This window comes from Coregonus clupeaformis, chromosome 10, assembly GCF_020615455.1.
Source record: "Coregonus clupeaformis isolate EN_2021a chromosome 10, ASM2061545v1, whole genome shotgun sequence".
NCBI lineage: Eukaryota > Metazoa > Chordata > Actinopteri > Salmoniformes > Salmonidae > Coregonus > Coregonus clupeaformis.
Window position 1 is genome coordinate 46752536 of NC_059201.1, and position 21292 is coordinate 46773827.

Here is a 21292-nt window from a genome sequence, read left to right on the forward strand (position 1 = left end):
GATCACCAAACTTTTCTGACACGAGATCACGTTCTGAGTCAAAATGCAGGGCAAGATCTACTGCTCAGATTGTTTTACAAATATGACTTAAAACACTTAAGCCTATGCAACATTAACCTATTAAACAGGTATTTGTAGCAATGAGGTTTGTGCAGTAGGCTATAGGCCTAATACATTATCACTGCATATTGGTTATGCTTGAATTGCCCTGCCAATGTTGTTCTCAAACAATTTTAAAATAATTTTTCAAAACTTGAGGTATTGGATAACACTGGTAATAGATCATCATTTGTTGTATTATTTGCGAGGCACAGCTAAGTGAGCATAACTTTCTTTATTTTACTTGACTGATGGTGCCTGCATCTACGAGAGCATCAGAGGGTCCACCTCACCGTCTGACAGTCCCTCAGCTCTCCCCCCTATGCTAAAACTGACCAAAAAGGGAACAGCTTCTTCGAGCTGATGGCGAAACTCGAGTCACACCGCATCATTTCTGCCTCATGCACAAATTCATGTTGTTGCTCCTATGACAAGAGAAAGTGAAATATTGCTTGATATTAAAAAACACACAGCTGCTAATAATAACACCAGCCTATCGATACACTTTGCTACTCATTCATTAAAGCAGCAGTGCTGGTTGCAGCACGAGTGTAGAAGCGCATTTCATGACTTATAAAAGGGTTGAATAAAAAGTGTTCACAGTGCTGAATAAAAACATGAACTCACTCATAAAAACAGCAGCTCTTTGCTGTATTCGTTGACACTCTCTCTAGTCATGGTTTTAAACGTTTTGAAATCACAGTACCAACGAGAAAACTGCAGACACGGTGATCTGAGCAATCCAATTGACTAGCGGTAGGCCTATAGGTGCACTTTTTTTTGCTCACCGTGCACGTCGAGTAGGCAGAGTTTGTACCTTCAGACACATAAAATGGGATCACTTCGCCTACCCAGCGCGCAAGAAAAAAGTATGAATGAAAGGCTTTATCGTTGGGTTTTTTATAGAAATGTTTCGCAATCGACCGTTTGGTGACCACTGGGTTAGAGAATGCTGACCCAGCTTCTCTCCCTCACACAGTTTTAGCGAGTCTGCATAGAGCACTTCTGCTGTTTTTTTGTGTGCTGTGGGACATGTGCATGTTGTGCACTTGCATGCATGCTATGTGTGAGGCCATACTATGGGTTAAACATGTCCATGGGAGGTCAGGAATCTGGGCTGTGATTCTGCTGAGCTGCAGTCGCCTGTCTGAACCATCCACGCCTGTTCTACTAAACATTAGTACCTATTCACAGTTTAACCATGTGTCAATTGTTACATAAGGCTTGTCCTGTATAAGACCTTTTGTTCTATAAATAGTGGTTTATAAGCAGTTCATGCAGTCCACCAAATAACAAAAAGTGAAGAAAAGGGGGGAATCAGCTAGTGATGGGGGGAAACAGCTAGTGATGGGGGAAACAGCTAGTGATGGGGGAAACAGCTAGTGATGGGGGAAACAGCTAGTGATGGGGGAAACAGCGATACAGTTACATATCTAGGGCCCAATAAAATCTGTTTTATTTTTTCCTTAATTCCGTTTTCACCATTTAGTTTCTCCAGGTTTCAGATATTTCCCAGTTTTTCAGGTTTTCGCTCTCAAAATCACACTTTTTTACTATAGAAAAATAACTAAATTGGATGTTTTAAGTCCACAACAATGCTTAAACCACATCAGGAGACCACTTTTGATGTCTGGGAAAAATCTATGAAAGAAACATTTTTGGGTATAGATACCCTTTAATTCAATCAATCAATCAAATGTATTTATAAAGCCCTTTTTACATCAGCAGATGTCACAAAGTGCTATACAGAAACTCAGCCTAAAACCCCAAACAGCAAGCAATGCAGATGTAGAAGCATGGTGGCTAGTAAAAACTCCCTAGAAAGGCAGAAACCTAGGAAGAAACCTAGAGTGGAACCAGGCTCTAAGGGGTAGCCAGTCCCCTTCTGGCTGTGCCGGGATAATAACAGTACATGGCCATTAAGGCCAGATTTTTCTCCAGGATGTTCAAACGTTCATAGATGACCAGCAGGGTCAAATAATAATCACAGTGGTTGTAGAGGTTGCAACAGGTCAGTACATCAGGATTAAATGTCATTTGGCTTTTAATTTCCGGGAATTTAGAGGTTGAAATAGCAGGTGCGGTAGAGAGAGAGAGTTGAAAAACAGCAGGTCTGGGACAAGGTAGCACGTCCGGTGAACAGGTTAGTATTCCATAGCCGCAGGCAGAAGAGTTGAAAGTGGAGCAGCAGCACGACCAGGTGGACTGGGGACAGCAAGGAGTCATCAGGCCAGTTAGTCCTGAGGCATGGTCCTAGGGCTCAGGTCCTCCGGAAGGGGAGGGAGAGACGGAGAGAGAGAGAATTAGAGGGAGCATCCTTAAATTCACACAGGACACCGGATAAGACAGGAGAATAACACCAGATATAACAGACTGACCCTAGCCCCCCGGCACATAGACTATTGCAGCATAGATACTGGAGGCTGAGACAGGGGGGGTCAGGAGACGCTGTGGCCCCGTCCGACGATACCCCCGGACAGGGCCAACCAGGCAGGATATAACCCCACCCACGTTGCCAAAGCACAGCCCCCACACCACCAGAGGGATATCAACAGACCACCAACCTACTACCCTGAGACAAGGCTGAGTATAGCCCACAAAGATCTCCTCCACTGCACGAGCACATAAGTGCACACCATCAAGACTTGCAAACAAATAGTCCCACCATTTTAGGGGACCAAAAGTATTAGGACAAATTCACTTGTGTATTAAAGTAGTAAACATTTTAGTATTTGGTCCCATATTCATAGCATACAATGACTACATCAAACTTGTGACTCTACAAATGTGTTGGATGCATTTGCTGTTTGTTTTGGTTGTGTTTCAGATTGTGTCATTTTGGATTGAGAAAGTTACAGACGCACAAATATCATAACCCAAAGACATGTAACCTCTCACCATTACAATAACAGGGGAGGTTAGCATTTCTTTGGGGGGGGGTAACTTCCTCACTCATCATTATTCACGATTAATTCAGGATTATCCGTAATCATGGTAGCATCCACATTAATGTAGAAGTGTGTTTAGAAACATTATATTCTTATTGACAATAAAGTGATTTAAACAAATCACCACTGGATTGATGCAAGTAATCATATCATTCTGTCAGGATGGCATACTCTACTTTGTAGTTAACATTTAATAAAGAAAGGTTTTTGGGAAAGCCTTTCCATCTAGCAGAAAACGGTTGTCATTAGCATCATCGCTAACGGCTACACAAAGTGTCGATGCCTCTTCAGAAAGTTTAAGGAAAATACGAATAACTTGTGCATTTTGTTCATGTCTTATCATAATTAATACCTTTTCTAATAAGTTCAATACAATTAGTTGATTTCCTACTAGGTTCAATACATTTTTGAATATTTATGAATTGCGTTTTAATGTCTGGATTCCGTGATTCCATCCTCGTTCTCCACATCGAGGATTTGATTGGGCCCTGTATATCGCAATATCATTTAGGACAATATTATATAGAAACTTTGACTCCAAGTATCGATTTGTAATAAAAAATAAATGTTTTACCAAAACTCCAATATTTTTCATCCTATAGCTTGTTCACAAACTTATTTTTAAATAGTGAGCCAACATGTTTTCAGCACTTTTATTTCCATGACTGATCAAAACAGGGGTGAAAGTAAGGCGGTCTGGTACGGCGGTAAAACGTGAGCCTATCACAGTTAATACAACATGCCCAAAAAACTATAGGCTATTACACCCATTATTTAACATTGCTGCATGTCAGCCACATGAAAATGTTGCAATTGACTGGAAACCGGGTGGTATACGCTCCAAATTGCATTGTGGTTTGAGGAGAACACTTACATTTTGTCAAGGCGGAGATGAGTGGCCGAGACGCTCGCGGAGATGAGTGGCCGAGACCAAGGCACGCGTGGACAACAGTGGATGCATCAATTCAGGCTACAAGTGTAGGCCTAATGACAATCGCAGAATGTCATTACAATACACGTAGGTGTTTTGTAACTGATGTCTCTTTCCATTCATCAAATTGCGGGTGCACAGTGCACTGTTGGGGTTTGGATGCTGAAATTATTTTGTTAGTGGACCAGTGGAAGGGGAGGACCATCCTCAGTGAATTTCATAAAAATAAAAATGGTCAAACATTGAAAAAGTTATCCTTTTTAGATAAAACTATCCTTAATATATTCACGTCACCAAATAATTGATTAAAACACGCTGTTTTGCAATGAAGGTCTACAGTAGCATCAACAGCACTCTGTAGGGTAGCACCATGGTGCAGCCGGAGGACAACTAGCTTCTGTCCTCCTCTGGGTACATTGACTTCAATACAAAACCTAGGAGGCTCTTGGTTCTCACCCCCTTCCATAGACTTACACAGTAATTATGACAACTTCCGGAGGACGTCCTCCAACCTATCAGAGCTCTTGCAGCATGAACTGACATGTTGTTCACCCAATCAAAGGATCAGAGAATGAATCTAGTACTGAAGCATAAACTACAGCTAGCTACCACTGCAGTGCATAAAATGTGGTGAGTAGTTGACTCAAAGAGCGAGAAAGACAATAGTTGAACAGTTTTCAACAAATTAATTTCTTCATAAATGAAGAAGCAATTTCTTTTCAGTTTCACTTACTTAGCTAGCAAATGCAGCTAGCTAGTTTAGTTACTCAAACACCCGGCTCAAACAGAGGGATGCTATGTTAGCTAGCTGGCTATGACTATCCAACACAACACTGGAACTCTTCCAAGTCTACTCTCCCGAGTGGCGCAGTGGCTAGCTGTGCCACTAGCTGTGCCACTAGAGATCCTGGTTCGAATCCAGGCTCTGTCGTAGCCGGCCGCGACCGGGAGACCCATGGGGCGGCGCACAATTGGTCCAGGGTAGGGGAGGGAATGGCCGGCAGGGATGTAGCTCAGTTGGTAGAGCATGGCGTTTGCAACGCCAGGGTTGTGGGTTCGATTCCCACGGGGGGTCAGTATAAAAAAAGTATGTATGCACTAACTGTAAGTCGCTCTGGATAAGAGCGTCTGCTAAATGACTAAAATGTAAGTCAAGGTAAGCTTTTGGTTTGATTAATTTATTGCCACCAGGGCCCGCCTGTCTAACTGCTTACTGACTATACACTGTAACGTTACTGCATGATTGTAGCGGGTTTACTAACGCATTAGTTCTATTAGCTATGTTGACTAGGACGTTACTTTAGCTAAAATGGGGACAACGATGTAGGCTGTGTGTAGCGGTTATGACATGATTTGGCTGATGTGTTTTTCATTGAAGTCCACAAACGAAGGGAAAAGGTGAGAGGAGGAGAGTGCATAGAGGCTAGAATGAATACAAAGTGGCTGCTATGGAAATGAACTTGGTTTATGCGTGATTAGGGGTGTATTCATTCTGCCGATTCTGATGAAAAAATTGTTTCTTAAACGGAAGCAAACGAAACAGGGATAAACATACCTGAATTTGTCCAATAGAAACTCTCGTTTGCAACTGTTGGACTAATGATTACGCCCTAGATAAGCTAAATGCAGGCAAGAGTGTGCAAGGCGGTATTGAATGTGCCACTGTCTGTCCATGTGGGACAGTCTATCATCTCACATTCTCTCGACCTGTGTGCACCTACGTTTGTAAACTTTCATTCATAGGCTAGGTTGTAGCAACCTCATGATGGGTATAGGGAAAATGTGAGTGTCATGTAGTAGCCTAAACCTATCGATGTTACATTGAACTGGGTGAATGGAATATGAATGACAGTCATCCAATATGCTGTAATAGAAATAAGGTCATGCTCATTAAAAAATAATTAATCCTCCCTCATCATAAACGGCACTGACCGCCACTGGAGTGGACGAATGTGCGTGGGTAGCCTACAGGAGCACCTTTTGTTAAGTGATTATTTGACAATCAGATGAAAACATCATGACTGGTTGTGTTTATGCCACATTAAAGGGTATAGGAGGCGTGTCCATAAGGCGAGAGGGGAAGCTACACTAAAGTCAATTGAATTAAAATGCCAAAGTTATATAGCCTAATTAGATTACTCCTGTCTATACAGAAATAAATAAAATCATTCAAAATAGGCTACTACACCAGAAAGCATGATTTGGCCACAAAGGATCATAAACTTCTTAAAATAAATACGTTTTGGATTGTTTTAAATCGCGTAGCCTACAGTCCGAAGGGCCCGCAGTTTGGGCAGCGCACGCTGCAAATACCAAATAAATGATTGTTGAGTTGCGACTGTCAGTTAAAAGCAGAGAGACCCAGCCAGGCATATCGCAATATTTCAAAATACAATCACAGAAAAACAGTTTGGAGAGCAAATGGCTATTGCTGTAAAGAGATGACAATGAAAAGCTTCCAATCTGTCTTTTAGTTATCAAAATTCTTAACTTTATTGAGCGAACAGAACAGTAGCCTATCATATTGGGCACTAGCGGAGAACATCGGCCATATCCCGGTGAGTGTGCATATTCACTGTCTTTGTCATTGGGTCAGTGCCACTTTTGTTTGTGTTTGGACAATAATTTCCTCCTTGCTTTTCGTAGGCCAATTATATGGATCAGACAACATCGTTTATATCAGGGGTGTCAAACGTACGGCCCGCAAACGGGTTTAATCCGGCCCGCGAGATGATTTAAAATATATATAATAAAAAAAATATATATTTTGTAAAGTATAAAAATGCGCTGCATTTTTTCAATAAAATAAACTGCTGGATGGCGCAATAGCAATTGTGTTAAGCAAGCAAACTGTTTATACCGGGGCAGAGCAAGTAGGTCAAGCACGTGCAGCCAATGAGCTACTTTGTTTTGCCCGCGATATTTATTACGGCTTCTACTTTTAACATTATGTGCTTTGGCACCCTCATTGCCCCAATATGTCTCTGTCAAAAAAGAGAAAAGTGGACGCAGAGTGCAGAGTGTTCCAAGAAAAATGGTCATCCTATTTAATCACGGAATTGAATGGGAAAGCTGTATGTTTGGTGTGTTCAGAGCATGTTGCAGTGCTGAAAGAATATAACCTTCGGTCGCCACTATGTGAGTCTTCATGCCGACAAATATGACAACTTTCAAGGACAGCGGAGATGAGAGAAGGTGAATGAACTGTTGGCGGGTCTGAAGAAACAGCAGTCTGTGTTTACTCACAGCCGAGACATCAGTGATGCTGCAGTGAAAGCTAGCTACCTCATTGCTAATGAAATCGCAGTGGCTTCAAAACCATTTAGTGAGGGTGAATTTGTAAAAACATGCATGATGAAGGCAGCGGAGATTGTGTGCCCTGAAAAGCGGCAGGCTTTTGCAAATATCAGCCTGACAAGAAACACAGTTGCAGACAGGATTTCCGATCTTTCGGTGGATTTGGACAGCCAGTTGAAGCAAAAAGTAAAGTCATTTATTGCGTTTTCGGTTGCAATTGATGAAAGCACGGACATTACAGATGTTGCACAACTGGCCATTTTTTCATCCGCGGAGTTGATGACACATTGACCGTCATACAAAGACAGCAGCTGATATTTTTACCGCACTCGTCGGCGCGCTGGACAGGGTTGGAGTGGACTGGTCCCGCGCTGTCAGCCTGGCTACAGATGGTGCGCCCTCAATGATCGGGAAAAAAGCAGGCGTTGTGACAAAGTTCAGAGAGAAAGTGCAATCTGCAAATGGAGGACGTGATTTTTTGACTTTTCACTGTATTTTGCACCAGGAGGCTTTGTGTTGCAAGTCTTTAAAGATGGATAACGTCATGAAGGTGGTCATCCAAACTGTTAATTTCATCCGATCCAGAAGCCTGAATCACCGTCAGTTTGACAGCCTTCTCAGAGAGAAAGACCACATCTATGGCCTGCCATACCACACTGAGGTAAGATGGTTAAGCCGAGGTGCTGTGCTGAGGCGTTTCTTTGATTTACGAGAAGAAATTGAACAGTTCATGGAAGAAAAGGGCAAACCAGTGTTAGAATTTCATTCCGCAGAATGGATGCCGGACCTTGCATTTATGGTGGATGTTACAGAGCACCTGAATAACTTGAACAAACAGCTGCAAGGGCGCAACAAAGTTGTCACGCAGTATTATGACAGCATACGTTCTTTCAAGTTGAAGCTGTCATTGTGGGAGACGCAACTTGCCGGTGGTGATGCAGCTCACTTCCCCTGTCTGAAAAATGTGTGCGCGACCCAACATGTGGCAGACATGAAGCGGTTCAAAGATAAAATAACGGGACTGTTACGGGAGTTTGAGCAACGCTTTCAGATTTATGTTTATATGTTTTTATGTTGATGTGCTATTGTTTTTAATTGATTTTATTTTATTTGTATATTTAACCTATTCTTGACTCTGTTGTTCTTGCACTTGTTTGGGGAACAGGATTTCATTATTTTTATCTACATTTCTGCCTGAGAAATGACACCCTGATATAGTTCTGTGATCTGTGATATACTTCTGTGAATCACTGAGGCATTGTGTGTTTGTGTGTTCTTTGTCATCAGAACTTTCAAATAACTTGAGGTGTTTTATGATTAATAGTGATGTTGTGCTTTTGGACACTGTCCTCAGGCTCCAGCTTTATGTTTATATGTTTTTATGTTGATGTGCTATTGTTTTTAATTGATTTTATTTTATTTGTATATTTAACCTATTCTTGACTCTGTGGTTCTTGCACTTGTTTGGGGAACAGGATTTCATTATTTTTATCTACATTTCTGCCTGAGAAATGACACCCTGATATAGTTCTGTGATCTGTGAAACAGTTATGTTAATCACTGAGGCATTGTGTGTTTGTGTGTTCTTTTTCGTTAGAATTTTCAAATAAACTTGACGTGTTTTATGATTAATAGTGATGTTGTGCTTGTACTATTTTGGACACACTGTCCTCAGGCTCCAGCTTTATGTTGTATGTTGATCGTATTAAAACAAAGAAAACAATCTGAAGTTGTTGTTTTTAAGTTATATATACCATGATTTTTCCGGTCCGGCCCACTTGGGAATAGATTTTCCTCCATGTGGCCCCTGAGCTAAAATGAGTTTGACACCCCTGGTTTATATTGATCTGTTTTTCAGTGTCAGCAGAGTAGTCTACCCTGTAATTTTAGTAGTAAAAAAAAAAATGCGCGCACGCAATTGAGTGTCCCGTACCGGTATGAAATTAAATCTACTTTCACCCCTGGATGAAAACAAATGTTCTCTTGTCTGTCTGCAGCAGACATACACTAAGTGTACAAAACATTGAGTTGCACCCCCTTTTGTCCTCAGAACAGGCTCAATTCGTCGTGGACTCTACACGGTGTCGAAAGCGTTCCACAGGGATGCTAGCCCATGTTGACTTCAATGCTTCCCACAGTTGTCAAGTTGGCTGGATGTCCTTTGGGTGGTGGACCATTCTTGATACACACGGGAAACTGTTGAGCATGAAAAACCCAGCAGCGCCTACTAGCATACCCAGTTCAAAGGCACTTAAAACTTTTGTCTTGCCCATTCATCCTCTGAATGGCACACATACACAATCCATTTCTCAATTGTCTCAAGGCTTAAATCCTTCTTTAACCTGTCTCCTCCCCTTCATCTACACTGATTTGAAGTGGATTTAACAAGTGACATCAATAAGGGATCATAGCTTTCACCTGGATTCACCTGGTCAGTCTGCCATGGAAAGAGCAGGTGTTCATAATGTTTTGTACACTTAGTGTATAGTGAGCAATATGTTTGGAACATCAAATTACAATAAAATCACAGTATGGCATCGCAATACATATCGTATCGTGAGGTCACTGGCAATTCCCAGCCCTAGAATCAGCTGTGTTTTTGTAGAATACACCTGAAACTGAGAGCACTTGGCATCTGTGGTCTGAATGGTAGAACAGAAACACATCCCTCTGTCTCACTTTGACTTTACTTACTCTTTTTTTACTCTTTCTAATTGTCTCTCTGTCTCTCTCTCTCTCTCTCTCTCTCTCTCTCTCTCTCTCTCTCTCTCTTCTCCACAGAGCGTATTCTGAGCCCCATGTCTCTTCTCTGGAAGCCCTAGCACCAGTGTCCCTCTCCTCCTCTCCTGTTGGTGGTGGCTTCCCTTGTTGGAGCATGTCGGCAGCGCAGACTCAGAAGGACAGTGAGGGTCCCTGGGGACTGGACTCCCTGGGCCTGAGCCAGAGAGAGTTGGTAATGGCTGAAGCTCTACAGATGGAGTATGATGCCCTGTCCAGACTCAAACAGGACAAGGGGGGGGACAGCCAGGGGACCAGCAGCCAGGGGATTGGGAAGTTACCTACGCTACCCCCTAGGGAGGGCCAGAGCCAGATCGATCGCCCCCTCCCACCCTGCCCCAGCCCTATTCCTCCAGGAGGGAGTTTGCTAAGAGGGCTGTCTGGTTCGGACCCATCCCTCAACCACCTCCAGCCTGGGGGGTCCCACTCCCCACGGCCCTCCCCAGCCAGGGCCACTCCTCCTCTGGGAAGTTACAGCAAGGATCCCCTCTATATCCTGGAGAGTTCAGGGAAGGGGGACTACCTGAACTCCAGCTATGGGCACTCAGGGTCTAGCTATGGTTCTCCTCTGACTCTGCCTAAAGGCTTCCCCCCTCCTCCGGATGACCCACCTCCTGCTGTACCCCCAAGGACCCCTCTCCCCCCCTCCACTGAGCCCTTCCTGCCCCTCCGACCCACTATGGCGCCCCGGGATGTCAACCTGTTCACCCCCGAGGTAGACCAGCCCAAACTGTCGTCAGGGGAGACGCTCAACTACGAGAGCCTCAACGACGCCCTATCCAAGCTCAATGGGGATTGGCTGGCGCCAAGGGGTAGGCGGGCCAACGGGGACCAATCAGGGAAGCCGGTGGCTCGGAGTAAGACCCTCCCCCCTCAGGTGCCCCCCCGCACCTACGTACCTATCCAGAAGAGCAACAAGAACCAGCGCAGAGTGTCGGCCGACCCGGTAACTACTCACCCTATGACAGGCTCACGACAGATTCATTACGTGACTTTGCATGACATAGCATTAATTCACATCTAGCGTTGTTACCTCACACCCTCATTCCATGTTTCCATAGTCAAACCTAGACACAAATAAACAATCCTTGTAATGTCTAGGCTTGTCTCCAGCTTACTCCAGTCAAGTCAGTCTATTCCAACGCAGTCCAACTGTGTTTCGTTTCGTTGAGTTCCTTGACTGAATGCTCTGTTACATTCAGTTCTGTGCTGATCCTTCTTGTGTCTTTGTGTGTGATTGGCAGGTGTCTCTGGGCCCCAGGCTCAATGGTTTTGGCTATGAGCTCTTCCAGGTGTCAGAGGAGAGAGATGAGGAGGTGGCCGCCTTCTGTCACATGCTCGACGTGTAAGTGTACGGCCCAATCCCAAATCGACCCCTAAGCCAAACACCCTATGCACTTGTGGAGATCTGAGAGGTTTAGGGGTTGATTTGTGATTGGGCCCAAATGTTACCCTCTCACCCTCAGTCAGGCTGTTTAGAACCATTCCTGTGCTGTGGTTTTGTTGTGGTTGTATTGTGGTCAGGCTGACTATAAGCAGTTATAACCATAACTGTGTGTTGTGGTCAATTCACGGTCAGCTATGTATTACCTTTTAATAACCATCGCTGTGTGGTGGTTGTGTTGTTTTCAGGTTGCGGTCGGCGTATCCAAGCAGCGACCGCTCTAAGAACTCTGGGTTTGTGTGGTCGCCTTCAGTGGGGCCTGAAGAGCTGCAACAGGGGTTAGGGGTCAGCGTCAAAGTTACTGTCATCAGCGACCACGTCAGAGAACCACTCACCTTCACCTGTGATGGTAAGACACGCACGCTCGCACTCTCTCTCACTCACACACACACTCACACACCCCGCAGGTTCATTAGGGGCGGCAGGTAGCTTAGTGGTTAAGAGCGTTGTGCCAGTAACCGAAAGGTCGCTGGTTCTAATCCCCAAGCCGACTAGGTGAAAAATCTGTCGATGTGCCCTTGAGCAAGGCACTTAACCCTAATTGCTCCTGTAAGTCGCTCTGGATAAGAGCGTCTGCTAAATGACTAAAATGTAAAATGTAATTAGCACAGAGATCACTCACCCTTATTTTCAAACACACATCCTCAGCGAATGTCATGTCTGCTTCACTCAGTCCTATCCTGGCCACTGTGGTTTTCCAATGGGAATGTTTTGTACAGTATCAGGAATAAGGGAAAGCATGTGGTTGGAGTTTCCTTAATGAATTACACTGACCGGATCCCAGCCAACCAACTGTCTCATCTGGCCTCTCAATAAAACATGACTGACTCTCATTCATCTGTCTAAGAGAAAGGGGAAAAAGAGGGGGAGTTGAAGAGAGGGAGATTTAAGGGAAGGGGGAGGAGAGAACGCTTTGGAAACATCACTGTTCATGCCATGAAGGTCTCCTCTCTTTCTGCCCATCTTTCTCGCTCTCTGTTTCTCTCTCTACCTCACCCTCTCTCCCTTAGTGTGTGTGAGACTATGCTGTGGGTACAGTCAGGGCAGGTCATGACTCATAATGGCGGCAGAGAGTATGTTTGCTCTCACTCAGAGAGATCGAACTGGCCAAGTAAACAGTCAGAGATGTGAGGTATCTCTCTCTCTCTCTCTCTCTCTCTCTCTCTCTCTCTCTCTCTCTCTCTCTCTCTCTCTCTGTCTCTGTCTCAAAGTGGTTGTTTCCCTCGTATTCATTCTGTAAGATTATTTGAGAAAAACTACAGCAATCAACAACACAGCAGTCAGTCAGTCTGAATCCTTTCTTCCAGTACATCTGTCCCTGTGGCTGATCACTCTTCCTGTCAATAGAATAGTTGGGTCGGTGTACACTGACTCAGGCCAGAGAGGTTGAATCAAAGAACACCCACACACTCTCCACCTATCTCTCTATCACTGTACTCTTCGGTCTACACACTCTCTTTCTCTGTTTGTGTTACTGTAATGTACTGTCATTTAAGTTTTATTCCCTACATCTCTCTCTCGCTCGAAGGGTCATCCACGGTAGACTTGTTGATCTACCAGACGTTGTGTTATGCTAATGAAGACCTGGACCACATCGATGTCGACCACTACCTGCTCAAAGTCTGCGGTCAAGCTGAGTTCCTAGAAAAGTAAGGACAACTTCTCTTGTCCCTTTCTCACCTCAACTTCTTCTCCCTTTCTCCTCTGTATCCCCACTCCTCTCGCCCATCTGTCTACAATATGTGTGATTACTGGAAGAGGCAGTTGGGATTTGGCTTTTGAGTGTTTTTAAAGGGATACTTCGGGATTTTGGCAATGAGGCCCTTTATCAAGTCCAATGTACTCGTGGATACCACTTTTATTAGCATGGGCTCGTGAAACTACCTCTAACTTCCTTCATAATGAACACAGAGACATAGAAATGGTATCCACGAGTTCATCTGTCTCTGGGGAAGTAGATAAAGGGCCTCATTGCCAAAATTCCGACATATCCCTTTAAGTTCCTTCACTGATGGATGAGCTCCACACGTACACATGCCCTGTCAGTCCACACTCTGTTGGCATCGTTACACTATGCTCCTTCCCCTCTTTCTCTCCTCTCACGCCGTCCCTCTCTTTCCCTTCTTCCCTGCCCATCCCCCTCTCTCTCCGGGCTCCATGCCCACCCCATTGTGGATGGGTGCCAGGGGGCAGTCTGCCCAGTAGAGCTCACCCTGGCTGGGCTGCGGCAGAGATGGTGCCCCTCTGTCCCCCGCTCCTCCATGGAACAGGCCAAGCACAGGGTGGAATGAGTAGAGGAGAGCCAACTAATCATAACACATCACCAGCCATGTTAGTTGGGCCCAGAGGGTGGGACTGGGATGTAGAGAGCACATGCACACACACACACACACACACACACACACACACACACACATGCATGTGAATACACAAACAGCTGTTCTGTAAGGCCGAGAGCCAGATAAATTCCCCTCAGATAAACTGAGGAGACCCTTGGCTTTACACTCATAATCTCAGCCCTATGTTTCTGTGTGTGTGTGTTTTTGGTTTTACTATCCTTGTGGGGACATTTTGCCAGTCCCCACAAGGAAAAAGGTTATTTTAGGCTTAGGGGTTAGGGTTAGGGTTACAATTAGGGTTAGGGTTACAATTAGGGGTTAGGTTAAGGGTTAGGGATTAGGAAAAATAGGATTTTGAATGGGAATCAATTGTTTGGTCCCCACAAGGATAGTAAAACAAACGTGTGTGTGTGAGAGGCCCAGGCTATAGGAATGTGTTTAGGCTTTATTGAGATTGACAGGGCAGTGCGTTGGGGGTAGACTGAGGGAGAGAGAGAGCTGGAGTGTGTGTGTGGTTTGTGGTCCAGATATACACACTCATATAACTGAAGGCCTCAATTATGGCCGTTTTGAACAAGCTCTGCTGATGTCTGAGGGTCAACCTAAACCTCAGGGGATTTCCCCACCCAGTAAAAACAGTCTCTTCTATACACACACACACACACTCACACACCACACGCACCCTGACACACACACACTCCCTCCCACTCCTCTCTAAAGTCTTCCTCTAAAGAGAAACAACCAGCTATTGTTTAAATGTGTTTTACAGCAAGCTCCATTCCGGTCCAGTGCAGCTGAGCATATGTGTGTGTGTGTGTGCGTGTATGTCTGTCTTTCCATTTGTTTTTATTTTCCTTGTGGTAAGGGTAGGTAACAACACATCTGCCACGCTGATCCTCAACATGGGGGCCCCTCAGGGGTGCGTGCTTAGTCCCCTCCTGTACTTCCTGTTCACCCATGACTGCATGGCCAGGCACAACTCCAACACCATCATTAAGTTTGCCGACGACACAACAGTGGTAGGGCTGATCACCGACAACGATGAGACAGCCTATAGGGAGGAGGTCAGAGACCTGGCCGTGTGGTGCCAGGATAACAACCTCTCCCTCAACGTGATCAAGACAAAGGAGATGATTGTGGACTACAGGGGAAAAAAAGAGGACTGAGCACGCCCCCATTCTCATCGACGGGGCTGTAGTGGAACAGGTTGAGAGCTTCAAGTTCCTTGGTGTCCACATCACCAACAAACTATCATGGTCCAAACACACCAAGACAGTCGTGAAGAGGGCACGACAAAGCCTATTCCCCCTCAGGAGACTGAAAATATTTGGCATGGGACCTCAGATCCTCAAAAAGTTATACAGCTGCACCATCGAGAGCATCCTAACTGGTTGCATCACCGCCTGGTATGGCAACTAGTCGGCCTCCGACCGCAAGGCACCGCAAGGCACTACAGGGGGTAGTGCGTATGGCCCAGTACATCACTGGGGCCAAGCTTCCTGCCATCCAGGACCTGTATACCAGGCGGTGTCAGAGGAAGGCCCTAAAAATTGTCAAAGACTCCAGCCACCCTAGTCATAGACTGTTCTCTCTGCTACCGCACGGCAAGCAGTACCGGAGCGCCAAGTCTAGGTCCAACAGGCTTCTCAACAGCTTCTACCCCTAAGCCATAAGACTCCTGAACAGCTAATCATGGCTACCTGGACTATTTGCACTGCCCCCCCCACCCCATCCCCCTCTTTTACGCTGCTGCAACTCTGTTTATTATTTATGCATAGTCACTTTAACTCTACCCACATGTACATATTACCTCAATTACCTCGACTAGCCGGTGCCCTCGCACATTGACTCTGTACCGGTACCCCCTGTATATAGCCTCCCTACTGTTCTTTTATTTGAATGCTGCGCTTTAGTTATTTGCTTTAATTTTTTTACTTAACTCTTTTTTTATTTTACTTTTTATAAAAAAAAACTGCATTGTTGTTTAAGGGCTTGTAAGTAAGCATTTCACTGTAATGTCTACACCTGTTGTATTCGGCACATGTAGCAAATAAAATGTGATTTGAATTGATCATGTAAGTGTGTGTGTGTGTGCGCGTGCAGGGACATGGCTGAGCAGCAGCAGGAAGTGTGTTTCCCCTGATAACCTGCAGCTGGAAAGATAGGTTAGGACTTCCTCTGTGTGCTGAGGTCATGGTTTGTTACACAGCTGTGTCAATTCCAGGGCTTGACAGTAGCAGAGACGGAAGAGGAAGTGAGATATCACACGCCCTCCTTTTTGAACTAATTCGACCAGACCCAGCTGCTTTCACATTGGTGTCTATGTGAGAGCCACCCCCTTAAGATTCAGGAACTGAGAATTTTTTTAATTGGTAAACGGCCTAGGTGAACTATCTTAATTTATCATCTTTGACAGTAGCAGGGTTTAAGCTCTCTCTCTCTCTCTCTCTCTCTCTCTCTGTCTCTCTCTGTCTGTCTCTCTCTCTCTCTCTCTCTCTCTCTCTCTCTCTCTCTCTCTCTCTCTCTCTCTCTCTCTCTCTCTCTCTCTCTCTCTCTCTCTCTCTCTCTCTCTCTCTCTCTCTCTCTCTCTCTCTCTCTCTCTCTCTCTCTCTCTCTCTCCCCAGTTCCCAGACGTTGGCAGAGTTGGAGTATATCCAGCTGTGTCTGAAGTTTGACTGGGACATCCGTCTCTTCCTTACCAATAGAGGCTCTGTCAACACAGAACTGGGCCGCACGGTGTGCACACACACACAGCACACAGGCACACAACACGCTTGCACACGACATACAGCACACAGACAATCGTACACACACACTCATTGTGTCGTTATGTTGTGATTGACAGGAGGATGATGATGACACGGCCTCTACGATGAACCACGGCATCCTGCTGCAGGAACGACCAATCAGACAGACCGTTACTAGGTGAGGGGGAGGGGCCTAGATCTCGCACACCACTAATTACATTAAAAAGCAATTAAAGGCCTTAAGCTGGGACTTTGATATCCTTGATACTAGCTAGGTTTCCATCCAATTGGCGACAGATTTTCATGCGAATATTCTAAAATCCGCAATATGCGCATTTTCCCACCAGAAATGTCTTTCCATCAAATTGACTTGTTGCGAATAAAAGGATGTGCGTGATGATGTAATGCACATAAAAATAACATTTTAATGGGAGAACCACACGTCATAGCGTGACTCCAAGCTTTCTTCGATGTGATGGTTATTATATCAATATTTGCGCATAAAGGGGTTTCCAGCGCCATTTCTTGCATAATAAATATTTTACAGACACAAAAAGATCCCACCTTGTCTAGCGTATTTAGTTTTGTCGACATTTGGAACGTTTTTACCAACAAATTTGCTGTTTCCATCAGGCCTGTCATGAAAAACAAATTCCGACATGCACTCTACTCGCATACAAAGGTTGGATAGAAACGTGGTAAGTGTTGTTGATATTTACTTGTGTTTGAACAGAGAGGCTTTGACTCTGCTCCTGGATACGTTTCACAACGAGGCTGAGTCCTTTCTACTATCAGAGGTAACCTACTACACACACGCACGTAAATACACAAGCAGGCACAGACACACACAAACGCACATGCACGTACACACACACACACTGTCACACACACACGAACGAAAGCAAACATGTTTGGCTCTTATTTTGAAAATGTATGTGTAAGGTTGAAATCACTCTGTTCTCCCTCCCCCCTCTGAAGGTGGAGCTTGTGTTGCATGTGGAACGGTTGGTCCAATCAGTGAAGGCTCTCTGCAGCTCACTGGCTGCCGTGGAAACGCCTGACATCACTTCTGCCCTCAACCAGCTCCCAGCATGCCCCTGTCGTCTGCAGCCTAGAGTCCAGAAGGTAAACACACACACACACACACATACTGCCACATTTCAGATATAAATTACCTTTAGACACATATCTAATTTAACCTTTAGACACAGAGAGTTAAAAAAATTAAACTGAGCTTAGATCAGGCATAACTTCATTACCCATACAGTATACTGTACTCCTGTAACTCCAGAACCAAGGTTAGTCAATTTGTTGAATGCATTATGTAACTGTGTGTGTGTCTCTTCACAGGATCCATCAGTGCTGGCCATCAAAGAGAACAGAGGTAGGTTCTTCATGTCTTACTGTGCTACAACACAGAATAACACACAGACAGATACTGTAGGGTAGGGGATGATAGACAGGACAGACAGAGGGGAAGGGGAGAAAGAAGACAGAGAGAGGATGGGAAAGAGAAGAGGAAGGGGGAGGAAAGAAGAGGAGAGATGATATGATACTGTAGATGGAGGGGAGGGTCGCCGGGTTATATGCTCGTGGGATGATGGTCAGGTCTGTACAGTAGTGTAACAGAATTAAAGGGATAGTTCACCCAAATTACAAAATGACACATTGGTTTCCTTACCCTGTAAGCAGTCTATGGACAAGGTATGACAGCAATCCATGCTTCGGTTAAGTTTCATTGGCACTGTTTGCACATGCTAATGTTGTAAGTCATGGGACCGATATTAGCATTTCTCATGTCCAAATAACCCGAAAGTATCTAAAATTGATTGTGAAGCTCAACAAATTCCCTTCTAGATGTTTTGAACATGATGCTTGAAAAATGATAATATCGGTTCCTTGACTTGAATGGGATTTGTGCCACGAATTCTAAAACGTTAGCATGTGGAAACAGTGCCAGGGAAACTAAACCAAAGCATGGATGGCTGTCATACCTTGTCCATACACTGATTATAGGGTAAGGAAACCAATATGTCATTTAGTAATTTGGGTGAACTATCCCTTTAAGATCGTACGTTAAGCTCACTCCACACCTTGAAATGTCTCCACTCGGGTCACCGAATTACTAGCTTTTCAGCAGCGCAAGCACTTTGTCAAGCGGGCGGTCAGGTGTGTTTGCGTGGCATAGGAACCTGGTTCGAGCCATTGTACGGACAGTGTACCCAGATGGGGAGGAAGCTACACTGCTAAGCAGGCACACTGGTCTGTCACAGTAGCACTACCATCATGTCAGAGCGGAAGTGTCCTTGACTTGCTGTGATGTACGCCACGGATGTCCCTCTTTACCGATGTCTCTGGCTGGGTCCCAAATGGCACCCCATGTCCTTTATATTGCACTACAGAGCAGGGCCCATTGTGCTCTGGTCAAAAGTAATGCACTATATAGGGAATAGGGTGCCATTTGAGACATATCCCCTACCTCCCCCAGCTATACTCAGACAAACAGGAAGGATGGCTAACTTCATACAGGATACACAGATACACTAACCACCTCCTCCATCCATCTGCATCTCTATCCGTCTGTCTGCCCTTATAAAGAAAGGGATAACATTTCCGAGAGGTTGGATGTTGTTTTCCCTATAGGGCTGAGCTGCTCCACTGGATGTACAGTGGGGAAAAAAAGTATTTAGTCAGCCACCAATTGTGCAAGTTCTCCCACTTAAAAAGATGAGAGAGGCCTGTAATTTTCATCATAGGTACACGTCAACTATGACAGACAAAATGAGAAAAGAAAATCCAGAAAATCACATTGTAGGATTTTTTATGAATTTATTTGCAAATTATGGTGGAAAATAAGTATTTGGTCACCCACAAACAAGCAAGATTTCTGGCTCTCACAGACCTGTAACTTCTTCTTTAAGAGGCTCCTCTGTCCTCCACTCGTTACCTGTATTAATGGCACCTGTTTGAACTTGTTATCAGTATAAAAGACACCTGTCCACAACCTCAAACAGTCACACTCCAAACTCCACTATGGCCAAGACCAAAGAGCTGTCAAAGGACACCAGAAACAAAATTGTAGACCTGCACCAGGCTGGGAAGACTGAATATGCAATAGGTAAGCAGCTTGGTTTGAAGAAATCAACTGTGGGAGCAATTATTAGGAAATGGAAGACATACAAGACCACTGATAATCTCCCCTCGATCTGGGGCTCCACGCAAGATCTCACCCCGTGGGGTCAAAATGATCACAAGAACGGTGAGCAAAAATCCCAGAACCACACAGGGGGACCTAGTGAATGACCTGCAGAGAGCTGGGACCAAAGTAACAAAGCCTACCATCAGTAACACACTACGCCGCCAGGGACTCAAATCCTGCATTGCCAGATGTGTCCCCCTGCTTAAGCCAGTACATGTCCAGGCCCGTCTGAAGTTTGCTAGAGTGCATTTGGATGATCTAGAAGAGGATTGGGAGAATGTCATATGGTCAGATGAAACCAAAATATAACTTTTTGGTAAAAACTCAACTCGTCGTGTTTGGCATCCAAAGAACACCATACCTACTGTGAAGCATGGGGGTGGAAACAACATGCTTTGGGGGTGTTTTTCTGCAAAGGGACCAGGACGACTGATCCGTGTAAAGGAAAGAATGAATGGGGCCATGTATCGTGAGATTTTGAGTGAAAACCTCCTTCCATCAGCAAGGGCATTGAAGATGAAACGTGGCTGGGTCTTTCAGCATGACAATGATCCCAAACACACCTCCCGGGCAACGAAGGAGTGGCTTCGTAAGAAGCATTTCAAGGTCCTGGAGTGGCCTAGCCAGTTTCCAGATCTCAACCCCCATAGAAAATCTTTGGAGGGAGTTGAAAGTCCGTGTTGCCCAGCGACAGCCCCAAAACATCACTGCTCTAGAGGAGATCTGCATGGAGGAATGGGCCAAAATACCAGCAACAGTGTGTGAAAACCTTGTGAAGACTTACAGAAAACGTTTGACCTGTGTCATTGCCAACAAAGGGTATATAACAAAGTATTGAGAAACTTTTGTTATTGACCAAATACTTATTTTCCACCATAATTTGCAAATAAATTCATAAAAAATCCTACAATGTGATTTTCTGGATTTTTTTCTTCTCATTTTGTCTGTCATAGTTGACGTGTACCTATGATGAAAATTACAGGCCTCTCTCATCTTTTTAAGTGGGAGAACTTGCACAATTGGTGGCTGACTAAATACTTTTTTTCCCCACTGTATGAAGAGACACATGTAAATAGTGGAGCCCAGCCAATTGAGCCGTGTTGACATGTCTGTATCCCAAATGGCATCCTACTCCGTACACAGTGCACTACTTTTGACCAGGGCCCATATTCCCTACATAGTGCACTACTTTTGACCAGAGCCCTATGAATGATGGAATGATGACAGGAACTAATGTTTGACTCTCTGGTAGTGTACAAACACAAGGTTATGAAGAGGTTAAACACACACTGTATGAGAGTTCAAAGGGTCAGTGTAGGAGTAATGAGCTCACAATGATTAGCAGTAAGGTGATAAGATGGCAAACTCTAAGAGCATGGACTTAGTGTGGTGTTGGTTTTGTGTATTGCTCTGACTCTACTCGTGGATAACGAGTAATACTGACAGACAGCTGTTGTGAATCAGGAGAGTTCTTTAGCACTGGATCTTTAAAACATGCTAAATTCTGCAC

The 21292-nt window shown here is 44.7% G+C and overlaps 1 protein-coding gene across 1 annotated transcript in view; it reads left to right on the forward strand.

The window, feature by feature from the left end:
• Nucleotides 1–21292, forward strand: part of LOC121575399 (phosphatidylinositol 4-phosphate 3-kinase C2 domain-containing subunit beta-like) — a 72395-nt gene that overhangs the window by 15110 nt on the left and 35993 nt on the right. The window contains exons 2-10 of the mRNA XM_041888479.2: nt 10057–10999; nt 11298–11398; nt 11686–11846; nt 13026–13146; nt 16461–16572; nt 16682–16761; nt 17317–17380; nt 17562–17708; nt 17934–17967. Of these exons, the coding sequence (XP_041744413.2) occupies nt 10151–10999; nt 11298–11398; nt 11686–11846; nt 13026–13146; nt 16461–16572; nt 16682–16761; nt 17317–17380; nt 17562–17708; nt 17934–17967 (1669 nt within the window). The 5' untranslated portion in view covers nt 10057–10150. The remainder of the gene's footprint in view (nt 1–10056; nt 11000–11297; nt 11399–11685; nt 11847–13025; nt 13147–16460; nt 16573–16681; nt 16762–17316; nt 17381–17561; nt 17709–17933; nt 17968–21292) is intronic.